Source organism: Anser anser, assembly GCF_964211835.1.
Source record: "Anser anser genome assembly, chromosome: 1".
In the NCBI taxonomy this organism is placed as follows: Eukaryota; Metazoa; Chordata; class Aves; order Anseriformes; family Anatidae; genus Anser; species Anser anser.
In genome coordinates, this window is record NC_139720.1 from 205,986,713 (window position 1) to 206,006,082 (window position 19,370).

Genomic DNA, 19,370 nt, shown 5'->3' on the forward strand with positions numbered 1-19,370 from the left:
TGTGGAATCAATAGAAGAAAGAGTAAAACTCAGAACATTTAACCTGTTTTCCCTTGTTTTAAACCCTGGATCACGCTTCCCAAAATTCCTTCTGTTTTAGCTGAAGAAATATTTCACCTAGAACTGCTAAAAAGCATACCATTTCTTCTGCAAAGTGAGGTGTATGGCTGCATGTTAAATCACTCCACATTTCTCCCACTTTCAGTGAAATTTTGATGAGGTGACTTATAGAGGTCCTTTCCAATCAACATTTTTATGATTCTGTGATTACTTTGTACACATTCTCATAATGTGAGCTGACCCTATCCTATCTGAGCTTCTCTCTTTTATGAATAAACTGAAGATAGTAGAAGAAATATCATCAGACTATGGAACAACTAATTCTTATTTACTAACAGAAACTTTATTAACCCTTGGAGCCCTGTGCTGTCCCTCCTGCTAAATACAAATAGCCAGGAAATATCTGGTGCTTGCACACAGAGAGTGGATTAGTTTGAGAACAGCTCCATTGCACACTGAATGTTTTTATTCCAATCACACTGGAAAGTAGCAGTTGTTAATGCTGTGTGAAAAGGTGCCACACTCCAGCAGCAATAAGAGATTTATGCATCAGATCTCTACACATTAGGCAATTGCAGAGAGCAAATTAACACTCTGTTTTAGGAAGCCAGCTCCAGAATGAGGTTCAACAGCCTGAGGTTCAACTCCCAGCTCTGTGACGGAGACAGCACTGCTCTGTGCCAACAGTTGTACCAGACCTGAAGAAGCAAGTGTGAAGCTCAGGGGCCCTATGACACTTAATACAAAAGCTCTTTCTTCATTACCAGATCTTGCAATCACCTAAAGATTTGTCTCACAAAGTCTCACTTCCCCCAGTCTCAGCTAGCTTTCAACATCTTTAAAGGCTACAAACTTCAAGACAGTGGTAAGACATGCCCTTAATGCTGTGAAATTAAAGAACTGTGTGCTTGAAATTCAGGTGGGGGTTGGTGCACATATTAAAGAGTCCAAAACACCAGGGCTTTAAGGGAAAAGGTGCAACAGGCACGTCTGTAATGCGTATAGACACACAAAATTAGATCCTCAAGCATATTTTCTAGGTCATATTTTCTCCCTTCTCTGCTCTCCCCCTCCTCCCCTGAGCTTTCTTAATTGTTCTGGGAGGGAATACATATTTCAAAATGTATCACCAAACTCTGTCTTATGAAAACATACTGTCCTGGTTATTTTATATCCCAAACTACCGTGTATGGAATATTAGTCATCAGGTAACTTTGCCAGTGTACTATGCTTTCCTATGCTGCCAAGTGTTTTTTTCCCACCCAGCTAATTTATAATCTTACTTAAGCCGATGACCAGAAAATCCAAATGCAAACAGCAACACAGAAAAGTGAATGCAATTAGTAGAAAATGAATTAATTTTATTTACTTTATAGGTACTGTGCAAAACACTGCTACTAACAGCAGTGAAAAAAAACCTTCACTCAAACTTCTGCTGACTGCTTTGTTCTGGGTTTGATGGGACTCTATAGTGTTTTGCTGGATTTACTGTAGCTTTCAGGATGTGGGATTTAACGAACAGTTTAAGAGAGTCATATGGCCCTCTGAACTGGGCTGAATGCCTCTCCAAACTATCAGCCTAACCAACAGTTCTTCAACAGTCACAAAATGTGTACTTTGCAGTTACTGTTTGCCTCCTTGCAACAGGTTTATACCCATCTCTTTGCCTCCTTTCTGCCTCACATATCACCCTATGATTACTTTTAAACAAACTTCACAAAACGCAAGCTCAAAGAACCAGAGCTCCAGAATGTGCTTCTTCCCTACAACAACTTTACATAATAAATTAAATGATTGTAGGATCACTTGGATGGGTGGAGATCAGAGCTTGTCAGCACTTTCATTTCAAACCCTGTTTTCCAGGGCCTTGCATTTCAACCATGACAGTTTACTATAGGCAAAAATTGTGAAGTGAAAGCTCGGACCTGGAAGAAGAACTTTATAAAATAAATACTGTGGAGATGGGACTGAACAGCAAACACGGAGGAGGAAATGCTTTGATTTTCACTTATATTATGCTAAACAATCTTGCCTGGCTTAACCCCACCACAGCTTTAGGTTGGTCCTTAAAACCAACGGTGCATTGTACTAACACTGTTCCATTTCATTTCAGTGTTGCATACATGCAATAATTACTGATTCACAAATACCAACTCGATTTTCTAGAAGGAGACACAATTTGCCTCAAGCCACAGCAGGAATTCTACGTGAGAGTCAGAAATAGAAATAAGGAGTTCCAAGTTCCCTGTCCTAAATCAAGGCCACAGACCTCTTTCTGGCAGCGACTATTTTCTCAATGTTTTATTGAAGGTGATTTTTCTGTGATGGAACTACATTTAATACAGACGGGGATATCCCTCCATAAGAATTTCAAGGTATCCCACTGCCAGCTGACAACACCTCACAGAATCTGTGTAACTGCCAGGACTAGCAGTAAACTTGCAACTTATTTTAACAGGTGGTTGTTATAAGTTATATACCAGGTTTAAAGTGTGACAGACAATAGTGCCTTATTTAAATGCCTGTAGGTATACATCTTTCTAATTCACTGAATTCAAACTTCTTAGATCTTATAGATCTGGGCTTGGACTAGCTGCTTCCTGTCACTGGTGACACACAGCGTCACCAGTGTGCTCGTGGTAGGTCCAGAAGAACCAAGCCTGCCACAGCTATTATGGCCTCTGTCCTCTTTGTCAGATTTTCCAAGCTCCCCATTGTGGAATCATGACCCTTATACCACATCTAGTCCACTAAATACATCCATATCTCAGCATGCTCCTTAGCTCCTGGCCCAGTGGTTCAGAGAGGCTTGTGTTCATGTTGCTACTAAAGTGGCATCGTTAAATGAAACCGAGGAGATGCGTCACAGGTTTTCAAATATCATGTAAAGCAAAGGGGCAAGGGTAGGGGGTGTTTGAAGGTATAGAGTATCAGTAACCTACCCTGCTGCAGCCTCATCCACGTTCTCTTGAAAAGGGTCCCTTTGCTGAACCATGCCTGAGAACTGTCAGCATGGCAGCATCCCAAAACGCAACCAAGCAATTAAACTAACTGCTTTATTTTTTAGTTAGCATCCCCCAAATCTGGCAGCTGGTCCAGGGTCTGTAGTTACAGGTCTGTTTCCATAGGGGATGAGCTCCTGTCTCGCAAAGCAAGTGACTTTATATGTGTTTACATTGTCTTCTGCAGGCTGCTAATTATTGACTCAGGCTGTGTACCACACTTACCACAGCTACGGAGCCTCCAGGTGATTCATCACACGGACTTCAGTGCTGACACCAGCTTACAACCTTCTGAAAATTCATATTTGGCACATTCCATCTTAATTACACTCAACAGCTGTGAGCATCTCCTAAAGAAAATCTTCCTAAAACGATGTGTCAGGATTCTCAGAATCCAGGTTTCCAAAATATCAGTTAGATGGAAAATTGAAGAACAAAAGTTTCAGTTTAAAAGTTCGACATTTTCCCAAAACTAGAAAGTCTGCTTTCTGGCCGCGTACGGCTTGGTGGAGCTCAGTTGAGTAGCTGCAGTCTAAGGGGTGTGATTCCTCATTAAAGTGGGGTGAGGAGTGCCATTTTTCCCCTCAGGATTCCTAACAATATTCTGCAAATAATAGCCAAGCAACTCAAAAGAATAGCCCCAAGTGCCCCAATACTTCATGAGATCATTCTATGCAATCTCTCCTGGAATTATAAATCATAAACTTGTACAGGGAGTCACAAGAATCCCCATCAGGAATTTTCCTTCCCATTCAGGTTTCCATTGGATACAATGCAACACCCAGGTGGCTCTCTTTAAATATCCTGTCCCTAATGATTACTGATATTACATCAAATGCTTAAAGATGAAGGGAATATAATCAGAAAAATGAAAATGATAAATTCCTGTATTGTAATAGTGGAAATATTTCTGACAGCTACATTGGAAACATAAAAGCTACTTTTCAAATATCAAGAGAACACTGTTCAGTGACAGTTTTCAGTTTTATTGCTGTTATCACTTAAATATATTTACACAACACTTTATCACCATTCTCTTCTAAGATATCTTTTATGGATAAGACAAATGTCTACATTTAGCCTTCTCTCAGTCAATAGTTAATTTGTAAAATTAAACAGTTCACGTAACTGTGCATCAAGTTATTCCAGTATTTATATATTTCTATTTGAAGATCTCATTTTATGTAACTGAAGTACAATTTAAAGCAAAAACATATTTAAAAATTGAGTGTCTGAGCACATTCTGAACTTCCCCTTCCAAATGTTCAGTAACCTTTAGCTACGTGCCTCCTGCCCTACTTTTTCCATAGGTATACTTTATTGTCATATTTATAATCCGGTGCTTGTGCAATCATGACAATCAACTCTGCTCTACTAGGAGCTTAAAAAAGAAATTCCCAGCCTGGCTACATGTTCAAAGGCACAATACAGAGGGCATTCATAGTGCCTGTTAGCTTCAGGTGAATTTTTAAGTAACCTGGAGTGATGAAAGTCAGACTCCATTGCTGTGCTACCAGCAAATATTTCTGTTGTGATACATGCACACATGCTATGTGATGCATGCACACATGCATGATGTGAGCATGCACAGCAAGCACTGTGGGCCATCCAGTCCAGCGTCCAGCCCCTGACAGCTGCTTGAAGCAGCTATTCTGGCAAAATATGGAAAAAATGCCAGTGATTTAAATGGTATAGAGACAGAAAATCCCACTTGCAACAGGAGATTCTTTTAGTTTATAAACTTTTCAAAAAACAAATATTTAAAAACAGCACTTTTAGTGTTGACATCTTAATTTCTACTACCCTCACATTTGTTACGGAGTAGTCATAGTCATTCTCAGGGAATCTCCTATCAGCCACCCATCTCCTTCACGATGTACAGGGAGCTCGTGGGCAGGACAGTGGCAAAAGATGAGATACAATATTTTCACACAAGCAGAATTATTTATAACATCTGATCCCGATGCTTTTAGAAAATGCCTGGGCATTGCCTGCCCAGACATTGGACAGTGCCAACGAGTGACAGCTAGCAACTGATGAAACAGTATCACTTGTTTGCCTTCCTGTGAGTTAACTCCTACTTGACTGAGGAGATAGGCATTTCATTTCAGAGGATTCGTAATCAAACTTTTTTTTTTTTCGTTCCAATTTTCAATCTAGCCAGACCTCACTGTTGTTGCTTTCTCTTCTGTTTGTGCCCTCAGAACACTTGCCTTAATCTTAGCCCACTGCTTTATCCTCCTGACCCTAAGCTGATCTCTCTGCCCCATCTGTCCTTGTGCCTTTTCTCCATTTCCCCCACCTGGATCTTCATGGTGCCACCTCCTGCCTCTCCTTAGGCCTCTGCCATCCTTGTGTCCTCCGTAATATTGACTTCTGCAGCATCCACCGAGTTCAAGACAAACTCAGGAGCATGTACGAAGTCATGGTCTACTCACCCCTGATACCAGAGTACTTCAGCAGTGAGATGCTCCTCAGTGGCTGGGAAGAGTACTGAAGAGGAGGATCCACTTTATGAACTTAACACTGGGAGGACTTCCTGGCAGGGCCAAATAATTTGCTACTTTGGACTCAGAAAATTTCAGTCTGTTGACCTTTCAATTCAATGTACAGTTCAATGTACAGGGGGAGGTATACTTGTTCCTAAGGTAAAACATTAGGAACATTCCTAAAAGCATTCCTAAAACATTAACTTGGAGGGTGTTAAGCAATTCCTAATACGAAAATAAAATAAAATACAACCAGATGAAATCCTTCGGCTTACACCCCATGTCTAGCTTGCATAGATGCTATTCCAGAGAAGAACACTCTCCCTGCCTTGAGCTCTGCACACTAATGCACAAATCCTCTGTGACACAACTGATCTTACTCAGAGCCTCTTGCCAATGGCAATCCTGCATCTCTTCTGCAACTCCATCTATTGCTGAGCATTTTTATTTTAACACTGCTGTGGCCTAACAAGAATAGTATGTGGAAGTAGGTTTCTCAGTGCCCCTGTCAAATATTATGCATAGCAAGTGGCAGCACTGTTCCAGCTGACTTACTCTGCTGATTGTCTATGAATAGGCAGTAAACTCTTTCAGAGGGTACGGGAACCCTATACAATATATCAGTCTCTATAGATGGATCACAGCAGTCAATATGACTATAAATGCATTGTATTTTTACATGCATCCATTTGGGGGCATTTACATGCCCCCCAAAATCTGAACTGAAATATGTCCAGAAATAAGAGTAGAATTAATTGTTACGTCCACATCAGCAAGCAAAAGCAACAGGCACAGATCCACAGAATGAAAAGCTGGTGAGAAGGATTCAGCAGTCATATTACACCTTTCTTCGTGTGTTTTATTTTGAAATAGTTCTAATCTGGTTTTATAAACCGAGTTTCATCAAAAAGCAATCCCATTTGTACACTCCAAGCTTCCTCTGTAATGCAAAACAAAGCAAGATACATATGCAGGACTGGGAGAATCACTTCAAAAGCTTATCTATAATTCAAATGAAAATGCTACTCTAGATGCATCCAGAAATCACCTCAGAGTGTCCCACGAAATGTAAAAACCCACTTGAGCTCACAGAGATGCATCAAGTGCCTAAAGCATGTGAAGCTTTGAGCATGGTCTACTGCTTATCATTCCTAGTCAGAGAAGTATTTTCTTGTCATCTCAAATGACTGTTTCTTTCAATAACCAGGTCTAGACTATGACAAAGTAAAGGCTATTCTCTATTAAGGACAAAGTAACAGATCAGAGTTTGTTCAAGAGACTAATAATGCTGGTACAGAAAGCTAGTATGAGAAAGCTAGTTGATCACAAAACAAGCTATTGATCACAATAAAAAATAGTAAGCTAAATAAATACAAAAGTCCAGACATTCAGTATTACCCCCTACTATTTGTTTAAATGAAACCTGGAGTTTTGCAACAGCTTTGCAAAACATGGAAGTTCTGGCAGATGAAGAAACAAGTGGTTTGACTTCCACCCTCACCTTGGATAGTGGAATAGATCATTATTTGGTTATTTCAGCTAAAACAGAGAAAGAGTAGGAAGAAAAATACCAAAAGCAGCTATTGTGCCAGAGAACTGGTTGTGATAAATGTAGGAGGAAAGAAAGGAAGGATAAATGTAGGAGTAAAGGCAGGGAAGAGAGGGAGGTATGTTTTGTCCCCTTTTACAAAAAAAAATTTCAATTATGCTAGGACAAATGGAAAAATAAACCTAAACAGAAGGAAAATAAGATTTATCAAAATACCTGGTCAAGGTCAACAAACAGTGAGGACACACATCTTTCAAAGGAATCTCTTCAATAACTATTTCCAATATAGAGAGGTAAAAGAGATAAGATAGAAAAAAACACTTCCATGTGAGTGTCAGAGTTGTGACCAAAACATAATTTAAGAAACATCTTAGTCAACCTGAAATACCTTCCTGGCACTCCTAATAAGAGCAAAATGAACAGGATATTAAGAGTCAGGAGATAACTCTTCTGCAATACTGAATGAACTATTACAGGGCCCGATTCAGCAAAGTGAGTAAGCATATACAGACATTTAAGTGTGCATTTACTTCTCATCATCCTCAGCGAGTCTGATACATGCCTCAGCACTCCTCTCAATGGAGACCTGTGAGTGGAGGTCTCTCTTACACACAAGCCTTGCTTTAATCCACAGACACAAAGCAGCCTATTCTCTGTGGAACAACTCTAGGACTTGGAGGCTATACTTTCACGCCCCAGCTCTGCAAGATCATAAACAAAATTTGCAATACACCTGCTGGCACGTAAGGGCCGTGTTTTAGAACCTGCTCATCCTTCCTCTGCTTCAGCTCTGTACTGCTGTGAGGGAAACCTTGGTACTTCCCTACCAGAAAGAGAAGAAGTGCTTAAAGTTATCGTGGGGTGCAACAGTGACACTTCAGATAGAAACTACCCCAACTTTAAGATTAAATTGCTCTGAATTCTTTGCAATTTGAAGGTCAAGGGTCATGAAACTAGGACCACTGAAAGTAAACGCCCAGGACAGGGTCAACGGTCAAAGTCCAGGAAATCAAGCAGAAAAGGAAAGCTTCCCACAGGCGCAGTTAGGACTCCTCCACTGCCTGCTTTGCAACATATGGTGTAGTAAGAGTTGCACACCCTCTTCCTGCGCCCCCAAATTAACTCCCTGGCACCACCTGTTAGGAGCGAGCAGACTGGAAAATTATTGCATTGGGGACAGATAAAAATGGGCGTGATGGTTTTGATGTAGTGCATTTCTCTCACTCACTTCTGTGCCCATAGGAAAAGAATATTGTATTTGGCACAAAATTAAAATTAAAAACTGTAAATCAAGACTGTGAGCAATATTTCATTCCTGTAACTTGCACTGTCCTTTAGAAATGATCTAGTTAATAACCCGACCTGGTTATTTTATGACTTGGAGATATTTGTTTGAACTCTGAATTCCTTTGTTGTCTATTCCACTACCTATATTTTGAAGCTGTCTTTCTATTCTGAGGACCAATTTTCTCCTCTGCCACACAGAATACAAAGTGTCACTGCTATATAAACTCCTTCCCAAGTTCAAGAACCACGTGACTGTAGAAGTCACAATATTATGAGCATGCTTAGATCCATGATTTCATGCCATGTAACTAAAATATTTCTTAAAAGAAACATCCTTCTTCTTTCCAAACTTCTCTGCTTGTGAGTAATGGATCTATATCCATAAATCGAGAAATATAATCCTATGAGACGAAAGCAAAGAGTTATATATTTAAATAGGGGATGCAGAGCAAAAGGGGATAAGACAGGGAAGCTTGAAGTGTGGTAGATGACACACTGGTATGTATACAGAATATTTCATGTGTGCTTGCAGGTCCTATCAAAGTGTACTAATCCGACATGTGTTGAGCTATCCCAGGATAACTCAGCTCACTCATGCTCCTTCGCATCTTTCTGAAAATGATCACTATCCAGCACCATCTCCTTTCCTTTGAGAAGCAGTTCATATACCACTACAAGAAGATAAAATATTGGCTATGACTAATTTAATGAGCCTGAAGCTACAAAGAAAGAGGTGGAAAAGAAGTTTGAAATTTATTATTTTTATTCTCCTGCTTCTTTCTAACAGGATCTGAAAATCATGAAAGAGCTTAAGTGCATCAAAGAACATCCCTTGAAAATCATGCTTACAGGCAGGAATACAAATTGGATACCAGTCCCCAGGCCACTGGCCTACCTTTGTAGAAGGGTAGCTTGCATTTAATTTCCCCTGACTAACAATTCACCTTTATTAATTAGAATTTAACACTTGAAAACATGGGGGGGTTAAGTTTTTAAGTAAAAAATAAAAAGAAATATGAATTGTTCTTATGAAAATGCTGCAAAATTAAAAAGGCTTTTAAACTATTAAACTCTCAGTGCTATTTATACCGCTAGTGGCATCATGACACAGCAATTAAATTATAACCCTTTCACTAAAAGACTGTAATTTTGCCTATTTAAAATGGAAGTGAAGAAACAAGAAACTTTAGTTCAGGAAAGTCTCAGGTAACCAGAGATGTAGGCAGGCTATAGTTTGGGGAAAAGGAGAAAGCAGACAATTGTAAACGTTTGACTGTAACCTAGTTTGTGTTTAAGTGTATTATAGGAAGCAGTAGATGATCTGTCATTAACCTCTAGCTGAATTACGTTTAGGGAGCATCGGGTCATCTATAACCCTTTTCATAAAGTTACTTCATTTTATTCAGGCTGGTCTGTCACATAGGAACTCAGAAAACTATACTATGTTCCCTAGTTTGTGGACTGTTCAACTAAACCTTGATTTTTTTAGCATTTTTGAGGACTAAGAAAACTTACATAGATAATTTAAAAAAAATTACTACCGCTATTATTTTTTAATATAAATGTTCATTTTTTCTTACCCTATTTTAAACATATGGGAACAATTTTAATGTTATATAGTTTAAGGATAGCAAGGAAAAGGAATGGGACAAGATTCTTTAACCCCCTTGTAAAATCATCATGATTGACCCAGCGATCCAAGAAGCAAACTTGTTTACCCAAATATAACAACTTTTTACAACATGCCATCACTTTAGAATTATTTCAGTAAAATAACAAACAACGTTGGCTATACCCTAATGTCAAATCAGAATTTATATGGGGAGAAATACAGCCCAGCCCAACACATTTGGAAAAAAATTTGGGGTGGGATGACATTACACAGCCAAAAATGAAACTCCTCTGGCTAACTGCGCCACCTTTTGATTTAAATTTAAAAGAGAAATTAAATGATTGTCCAGTTCCTAAAAGAAAACACTTATTTAAATATATACCTGTACACTTAGAAACGGGTTCAGGAGCTTACTTTATTTATTTCCTACAGAGAAGTGCAGGGCTGCGTACTTTAGTATTGCTATTACAGTTAAAAGCCATGTCAGCAATAGAAATAGAAAAAATATATCCATTCTTGCTGCTTTGTGTTTCTGTAATAACGGTATACACATCAAAATCAATAAAGCTGGGCAAATGGCAGCGTGGTGGTTTAGTAATCTTAGCAGTGTTAGCTAAGTATGCAATCAAGTCTAAAACAAATGCTTCATAATCCATTCGTTTCTCCTATGTAAATCTATACTCGTACAATCCTGGGAAATAAGAAACCTTTACTTCTACTGATTTTTTTCTAACGTTTAAAATGTATCAGCCGTAAGCCCTGATTTATAGCCAACGTATCGCAATTTGCACTGAAATATCTAGTCAGACATGAAATTAAATAGCACAGATATTCAAAGAAGTTACAGCATGCATTTAAATATATTAACCACATCCTACCTTGCATCCAAACATCAACGACAAAGTGTTGTTGGTGCATGCAACTTTGCAGTGGCAAATCATTGGTGTAAAGCAGTCAGGATTTTTAACAATAGGGCACATTCCTTTAGTGCTGCAGTAGTGGCAGCCTACTGAAGGCTGAAAACAAGTAGCTAATACAGCACATGGAGTGGCAACATATGCTGCTCAACAGCTAGCTTTTCTCTTGCTGGTCAGAAGCAGCCTGCTTGAATCTCTACCTGTGTCCCATTCAGCCATCCCCTTCTTTGTTGATGAATCAACGACGCAGCATTGATCACGAATCTCAGGATTTCCCTTCCTCTGGGAAATTAGTTTTTACATTGGAAAAAAAAAAAAAAAGGAAAAAAAAAAAGAAGAGAGAAATGGAAATGAGGGGGACTAGCAGGTGTGGCAGTATTAGCATGTAAAAGGATGTAAACGCCTACTCATAACAATCACATAAGATTGTCATGCTAGCTGAAGTGGGCTGAAATTATTCCATCGGAAGAAAAATACTGCAGCTCCTGATTTGGTAAAAAGCCAGTGAGCTGCTGCAATACATAGTCATTGTGGGGAGAGAAGAGAAAAAAAAAATTACTTATCTAAGAAGCCAGAATCCTCAGCCTTTATCAATATGCATTCCAGCAAGGATTCCCTTCCCAGCGCCTCCCCAAGAAAAAGAATCAAATCAGTCGCAACTCCGGAGAAGCGATGACCTTTGCTTTCCCCAAAAAGATGAATCTCAGCATGAAACAAACTGTACTCAAAGCTGAAAACCCCAGATGCTGGGAGTTTGCAATCAGGGAAATACAAGTAACATTTATCCAATCCTGGCTTGCCACATGGGAGTTTTCTCCGGGCACAAATTTACAAATAGACAGGTTGAAGGATTGCAGGAGACACTGAATAAAGATATGAAGTTACACGGAAAATGCACCAGCACGAAGCTTAAAATGCAACCCTCTTTAAACTGCTTTTGATGCGATGTAACAACTGGTTCTCCAGCTAGTACTGTTATCCTATAACCTCCAGACGGCTTTCTCTATTCCAGAAATGCAATAATTAAAGAAGTTTGGGAGCATAATGCTGGTTTGGATTCAGTTACAGCTGTCGCTGTTTCTTCAGTTAAAGCAACACCAGCTGAAAATGCATAATAAAGCATTTGGATGAGCAAACTGCTAGCTGTGCTTTTTAAGAGGATTATTTATATCAGAAGTTGGATGAATATATCCTCCACTTTTAGGTTCAGCACACATACAGATACAAAATGAAAAGGCTATGATATAGGAAGTAAAGCGATGTCTTCACCGATTTCACAGCTGATAGCAAAGCAAACCCAGCAGTTGTTTCACAGTGACTTGACCCTGCTTTTTGTACCTTGCTAAGCTCTGCCCATCAATTAGAAACTCTTTCGAAAGAAATGAGAGCAGCTTGTCTCCCTGGCAATTGTGAGTGCGTTCTCAAGGCGCAACTGAAACAATTTTCTGTAATAAACTCGAACTGAAAATTTGTTATACAACAGAATGGAGAACATGGCAAATGGAGGGCTCTGTATGCAGTTAGGTCAAACAGGATAGAGTAAATGCTACAGAATTTCTAAGAAGGTCTGAGACTTCAGACAGTAATGTATAAGACCTCTTCTATTAAGATTTTATATTTATATAATATATATATTTTTGTGCATGTATGTATTTATCTATACTTTAAGTAGCATTTATTTGGTATAACTTAACCTCTCTTCGCGAAGTTCCAAAACATAAAAGAAATATTTTATTAGACAGCTTTGATTTGACACTTTCTTTTGCTTTATACAATAACTTCATTTTTATCCATTTTTGTGTGTAGCTAAATTTCTACTTGATTTAATATTTTCTGATGATTGTTTTTCACTCTTTGACTTTTTGAAGTTAGAACCTGCAAGAACCTAAGCTCAGTAAAACAACACTAGTTTCTAGTTCAGAGCACCAGACAGGATTGCTCTGAAGTTAAAGTTACAACCCAGTTTCATTTCTGAAGATTTATTTCTTGCAAATTACAATCCACTGTCCTCAGTTCACTCAGCTCATACTTTTAATCTACCAACCTGGACACAAGTGCTATATGTGCTTTGTTATGACATGGGAGAAGACTATGCAGATGCCAATCAATCGGCTATCAATAATCTAAGTTTTTCTGACCTGTTAGTCCAAAGAGACATCGCAGCAGCACTTAATTCTGCCTTGCTGTGCCAGTTATCACCTGAAACAGTGACTGAGCCCATTTAGAAATGTACTATGGTGACAAACAGCAGCCGTAACATAGCTGGATCTTTGATCTGTTTATTCCTAGCTTGCCTGTCTCGTTATTAAGCTATATATTATACAGATTTTCTTTCAAGTACTGTCTCTCGCATAACCAGCACTGGTGTAAATATAGAAAAGTGTAGTTTCCATGACAATGCATTCCATAGTTACAGCCAGCAGCCACTATCATTAAAACATGAATCACAGTGCTACCTTAACGTGTGAGCATGCTACATCATTGGCCTTATAAGCGTTAATTTGGGAAGGGGGTGGCATGACAATATTTTTGGTAGACTCTACTACAAAATGCCACAAAACTGTGCTACTTGACTGTTTTAGCAGTTCTAATATCCACCCATCTTAGACCTTTAGGTGATCAGTAACAGTCTCAGTCTGTTCTCATCATTAGCATTTCTAATATAAGAATAAATTGCATCTGCACTTTTTGATGTTTTAAACATGATGTCCTGATTTAAAACTGGACCGATAATCACACAAATGTGATTTCCGATTAACGTTCATGGGGCAATTAAAATCACCTGCATTTAATTTCCAATTCAGATCTCAAAGAAGGGAAGGAAAAACAGCCAGTTAACCTCTTGGATCCTTTGGATATGCCTACATTCAGCTAGCTCCTACTCTCAAAAGGGAGGACATATCTCTTTGTTAAAATTCCCATCTCCTCCTTAGTCCCTGATTTTTGACGTGACACTATGGAAGACTTTCAACTAGAACAGGTTTCACTTGTGATTTTGTTTCAAGTACTAAGAAGCATCAAGCCCGAGTCACCTGAGTATTGTGCAAGGCATGAAATACATCTCTTCACACTTAAACTAATCGTTGCTTTAAAGTGAAAAATAGTTACCTGACGTACAGTCATTTGGGAAGGGATCATGACATTCCAGTGACAGTTTGGAACAATAACTCATATCACAATTGGCCAAGACATTTATTTCAATTATGCAACAACCACATATAGAAAACAGCCATACAAAAACATTTGCTCAGAGATCCTCTTTTACCTTTTCTACCAATAGCACTCATCACAGATGCAGAAGCAAATTGATAATTGCTAGGAAAGTCATTTAAATCATAGTCAGACTGTAAGAGCAAGGTTTCTTGGAAAATCAATGCCCACATTTCCTCTCTCTCTGGCAGGATATGCAGAGGAACATACATTGCAGGGGTTGTCACATGAAAAAGAGAGTCCAGAGATATGCTGCGCTTGGTGAACCCGTCAGCTTTGTTGAGACTTCAGTGCACTGATCCAGACTACTCGCTCACAACAACTGTGCTGCCGCAATGAATCACACCTCTTTTGCTGCTAGCAAAAGGGGAGACTCCCAGCAAACAGTGGTGTCAAGTTATTGTCAGTAACTTTGAGTAAAGTGACCCCACCAGTGAATTAGTCACCTGCTATTGTCTGAGCTGCCTGTTTGCAAAAGTTGCTCTTTCTCTCACTTGTTACAAAAACTCTTGCCCCATTTATCTTCTCCATTGGTCTGTTCAGCTGGTAAAATTTCCCCTGCTGTACCAGTCTCTCTGGCAATTGCCTTCAGCCAACCTTCCCACGTTCTTCAACAACATCTGCCTTTCACAGTGCTCTTCTGTGTGGAAATACACAAATGGACTTGCAATAATGGAGTTGCTTTACTGGAAATATTATGGTCATGTTTGATGATACTTCCTCCCCTAATGCATGCATACCTTGTTCTTCATCAAAGTTAGCTCAAATAGCACTCCTGAGCCCTGACATATCACATGAGAATCAAGAAGGCTGATACAGGTAAAAATAAGTGTTAAGTTATTTAACTGGAGAGTCACAAAGAATTTCTAGATATTCAGTCTTGACCAGGATATTAGGATATTTGATTGTATGTGTTGTTGGTGGTTTTTATTTATTTATTTATTTTTAATTCTCAGCTTCTTCTGTTGAGGAAATTGCTTAAGATTTGATATTATAGTATAGATTTGTGTATTTCCCCTTCCGTATTTACACTACCTAACTTTTCATTTCAATGTTCTACCATGAAAATTTCCTCTAATGCTCACCACACCCATTAGATACCAGAAGATCAATATGATTGATAGGCCCTGGTCCAAGCTATATGCATTGTTACCTCCTTCTAATCTTCTGTTAAAATTCAAAATCACCTTCTCTGTCGTTCTTCTATGAATTCCCTGTAGTCTAATCAAGCCTCGTGAAGACTAAATCTGTCTCTGACAGTGATTAAAGAGTTGTCTTCTCAAAGAATCATATTAGATGAAAGAAAAGAGGAAAAGGCTTGTTACACCACAGGCAGCATGTACAAAAGGAACCAGAGAATATAAATATAAAACAAACTTGAAAGATGCCCCATCAGAAACAGAAATGAATGCACACAGCCTTGTTCCTTAAGAACAAAACCGTCCCAAATCTCCTCTGGTCTAAACCACATTTTCACAGATGTCCTGTCATTTGCAGGGATTTGGGGCATTTAAAAGACTTTAACTGTGCTTACCTTTTATGTGAGGTAGTCATTTTGGGGAATAAACTGTTACCTATTTTGTCTAATAGATCTGACTGTTATCTATTTTGCTGATATTTATCTGCTGGTGTGAATCAGAAGCTGAGCCTTCGTTTGCCTGAAAATCCATCCACCTTTGGAATAACTAATATTGAAGCTCATCGAGGAAAGACCATACAGACACCAGATAACAGCTCAAGAGCAGCTAAGATTGATGGAAGATAGCCATAGCTCATGTAAAGCTGTGTTTGAACCCATGCTAAGGGGTAATAGGAGATTGAATTTTCAGCCCCAATGTTAGAAGGGGTGACATGGTGACTAGTTTTATGTATCCAGACACTTAAGGACTCTGGATTTGTTCTGCCATAATAAGGAGATGAATAGGGTGGAGATGGGAGAGAGAGCCCCAAGGATAGCCATGTAGCAACAGGGTTGCTACTTCTACGAGATGCAATTGCTGTTGCTGCGACCCACCTTTTCCACCATCACCAGCAGCTGCTACTGCATCATACAGTCCTTCATGGCAGCTGGTTTGGATTTCTGAAATCTCTGTATATAGACAGAGAACACTTGGCTCACGCTGGTTCTCTACAGTTGTCTTCATCACTTTGAGTAGCAAGGGTGTGGACAGCTCATAGATATATAAAGTTCTCCTGGAGATCCTTGAGACCATGGAGGCAGATGGGCAGAGAACAGCTAGGATGCTCTGAAAAAACACCTATGCATTAAGAATTCAGATGTGGTAGGCAGTTTGGAAAGCACTATATGACTCAATCTCTCTCCACCTGAAGATGGAGATAATGCCTTCCAATTAAATGCCCATATCTCCAAGTACACAGTCATATAAACAGTGATTTTTAAGTTAATGAGAATACTCTTACAAAAGTATTCATGCTCATAAGTGTTCACACATTTTAAACTGCCACATTATCAGCACAGTTTTGCATTTTTAACCAGTGGAAAACTGGTTCAGGATGTAACTTATAGCATTAGCAGTTTTATCTGAAGTGTTAACTACATCTAAAATTGTTTCACAAGAAACAATATGAAAAACTAAGATGCCACAAGAAAGAGACACAGATCTTTCCAGAAACTAATTTTTATCTGTTAAATCATTTACAAAGCCACTAGCTGTATATGTGTTTTTTTAAAAAAAATAATTTCTTTAGGCATGTATAAATTTAAAAGAAAAATGAGAGGCAAAAAATACTTGAATTAAATATCGATTTGAAGGAAAAAAACAAACAAAACAAAAACAACAAACAAGCAAAACCAAATTAGTCCTCAATAGCTACGAAACTGTTCTGCTTTTCTGATGGTTCCTAGTTATACGTTCTGTTAGAATTTTTCTGAGACAAACAGAAATAAAGACTTGGTCCTACCAACAAAGAGTGAAAACTCACACACAACATACTCAGAATATACATGCTCCACCTCAATATCATTATATAGACCCCCTGATTTCTTCAAGTGATCATACTGTAGAACAAATATACCCAAATGAGCTTAAAATGATCAGTTTAGCCACCACATACTTGCACACCCCATGGATCAGGTGCAGTGTTTGCCCAGGATGCTGGGGCAGAAGAGGAGTTAGCCTACACTAAATTTTGTGTTACGAGGACTACACTCTTACTAGGACTAAACTGGCTAGCTCAGTTATGTCTATATGTGCTGAAGTCATTGCTACATATATATATATATGTATATATATATATATTTTTATATGCATTAAATAGAGGTGTAAGTCTTGCCAAAGTCTTATATGTGGTCACCAGCCCTGCAAGCATATCCTTTCTGCTGTGTGAACATGGGGCTCCCAGAGGTAAGAGACAAAATAGCAGTAATTTTCCAGCAATTTTCCAGTCTCCCCCTGAATTGATATAAATTTCTACTTCTGTAACATCCTTTGGTGAATATTCCTCAGGTTTTTCACTTCTCCTATGACAATCTGTCTTTGTTTATTTTGAATCTATCTCCTGATACCTTTATCAGCTGTCCCAAAATGTTGCAGTGGAAGAAACAAGCAACTCCTGTTCATCTCTCTGTGTCATTCATGCTATTGTAAACCAGTGATGTATCCTTTCTAACTTGTCTCTTTTCTATAATGAAAACTTGTAGCCTAATAGATCTCAATTTCTATCATAAAAACAGTTTTTATATTTTTGAAGATGGGCATTTTTAACTCAACTCGTTCTCTTTAATTCTTTTAAACTTCACCATAGCTCATAAAATCCTTAATGTCTTCAGTTGTTTCCTCAAATCTCTGCATCCCTCACGAAGTGTTTATCCAAACCATGACATTGCCCAGCAGAATAATTCCTTCCATCTCTCACTTCCAGTAATTCTCTAAATATATCCCAAGTTTTTTAGATTAGCTTTGCAATAGCCTCACATTCTTCACTGAGACTCATTTTGAAATTCATTTCTATGCCATCCCATACTTCTCTGCCTACTGATTAATCAATATGCATTTGGTACTTGTGCAACTGGATATCCCTTCCCACATGCAATACTTCACACTAGCATTTCATCCTATTGCTTTCAGGCCATATATTTATGCTGAACTTTACATGTGCCAGTCCTCTGGCAAATTCCAGGGGGCTCAGGAAATGGACTTTTATGAAAAATACTTGGAAGCAATTCTTCCTGGGATTTGGACTAGCCGGAGTGCAGAGTGTTACATCCCCAAAAAGAGTTTCAAAGGGGAAGTTCACTTTCAAGAATGTGTGTCAGGTTACAGAGAAGTTCCATACACTGCCTAGATCTCACTGACTTTGAATCATACAGAATTCAAATGTTGGTGCTCATAAATGACCCTTATAGGTAGGAACTCAACAGGGACTATACCTGACTAAAGGAAATTAAGAACTCTATCTCATTTAAGAGTCATGTCTGAAATGCTGTTGTGATCTAAATAAAGTTTGGAAGCCAAATAATAAAAAATAAAAAAGCAAGTAAAAATCATTATCACCTTGACCATTTCCCGAAATCATTTCATAAGGCCTTTAACTCTCACACACAACTCCCGTAATTTGCTTTTATTGGCAAGCCAGTGCCTATACTACCTTCTCTAGTACTGAGCAGTTCAGACTGCTGCTGGCAGCTCCAGAGAGGAACCACCGGAAACCAGCCTTCATTTCTTGTGTCATATGGTACTACTATTTAGAGAGAAATGATAAACCTAAAAGAAAAGTACTTGATGAAAGCAGAAGTAAAAATAAAACCGATGATGCATCACAATTCACAAGAAACAGAGAAGGTCAAGCTTTTCGGCACTTTGGAGAAATGAATTTTTCACAACATTACTAGTTTTTTTGCAAGAAACTGATATCTTGATTGCAAAATGTCACCAAACAAAGTGATAATTTCAGGCAGGCAGCATAAATAAATATATAAATATATAAATTGACTGGGCCTGAAACAATCCTATTTAATGTAAAGTCTTACATTACTGAACTCCACATTATTACGTTTAACCCTTACTAAGCATGAGGGTGCTAATCAGACACATTTCATGTCAGTGATCAACATGGGCTGTCACTATGTGTGCTAGAAACAGGAAAATAACCTTAGTTTCCTTGGTGTGCATTTTATTTTATTCACAAATTCTCCCTGATGAGAAAGAAGTTCTGATTAACCGGATATTTGACTTAAAAAAAAAATAAATATGGATAGATATATCCTTTTTTCCCAGCTCCCAT

The 19,370-nt window shown here is 38.6% G+C and overlaps 1 protein-coding gene across 38 annotated transcripts in view; it reads right to left on the bottom strand.

The window, feature by feature from the left end:
- DLG2 (discs large MAGUK scaffold protein 2) overlaps nt 1-19,370 on the bottom strand; it is a 1,058,052-nt gene that overhangs the window by 660,911 nt on the left and 377,771 nt on the right. For 2 of the 38 annotated variants that reach the window (XM_083796991.1, XM_083796983.1), the window contains exon 1: nt 10,878-11,092. The exons of 35 other annotated variants lie outside the window; for them this stretch is intronic. In XM_083796991.1, coding sequence (XP_083653117.1) covers nt 10,878-10,979 — 102 coding nt within the window. In that variant the 5' untranslated portion in view covers nt 10,980-11,092. Of the gene's footprint in view, nt 1-10,877; nt 11,093-19,370 lie in introns of those variants that run through there. One more of the 38 variants, XM_083797008.1, reaches the window with a different exon arrangement.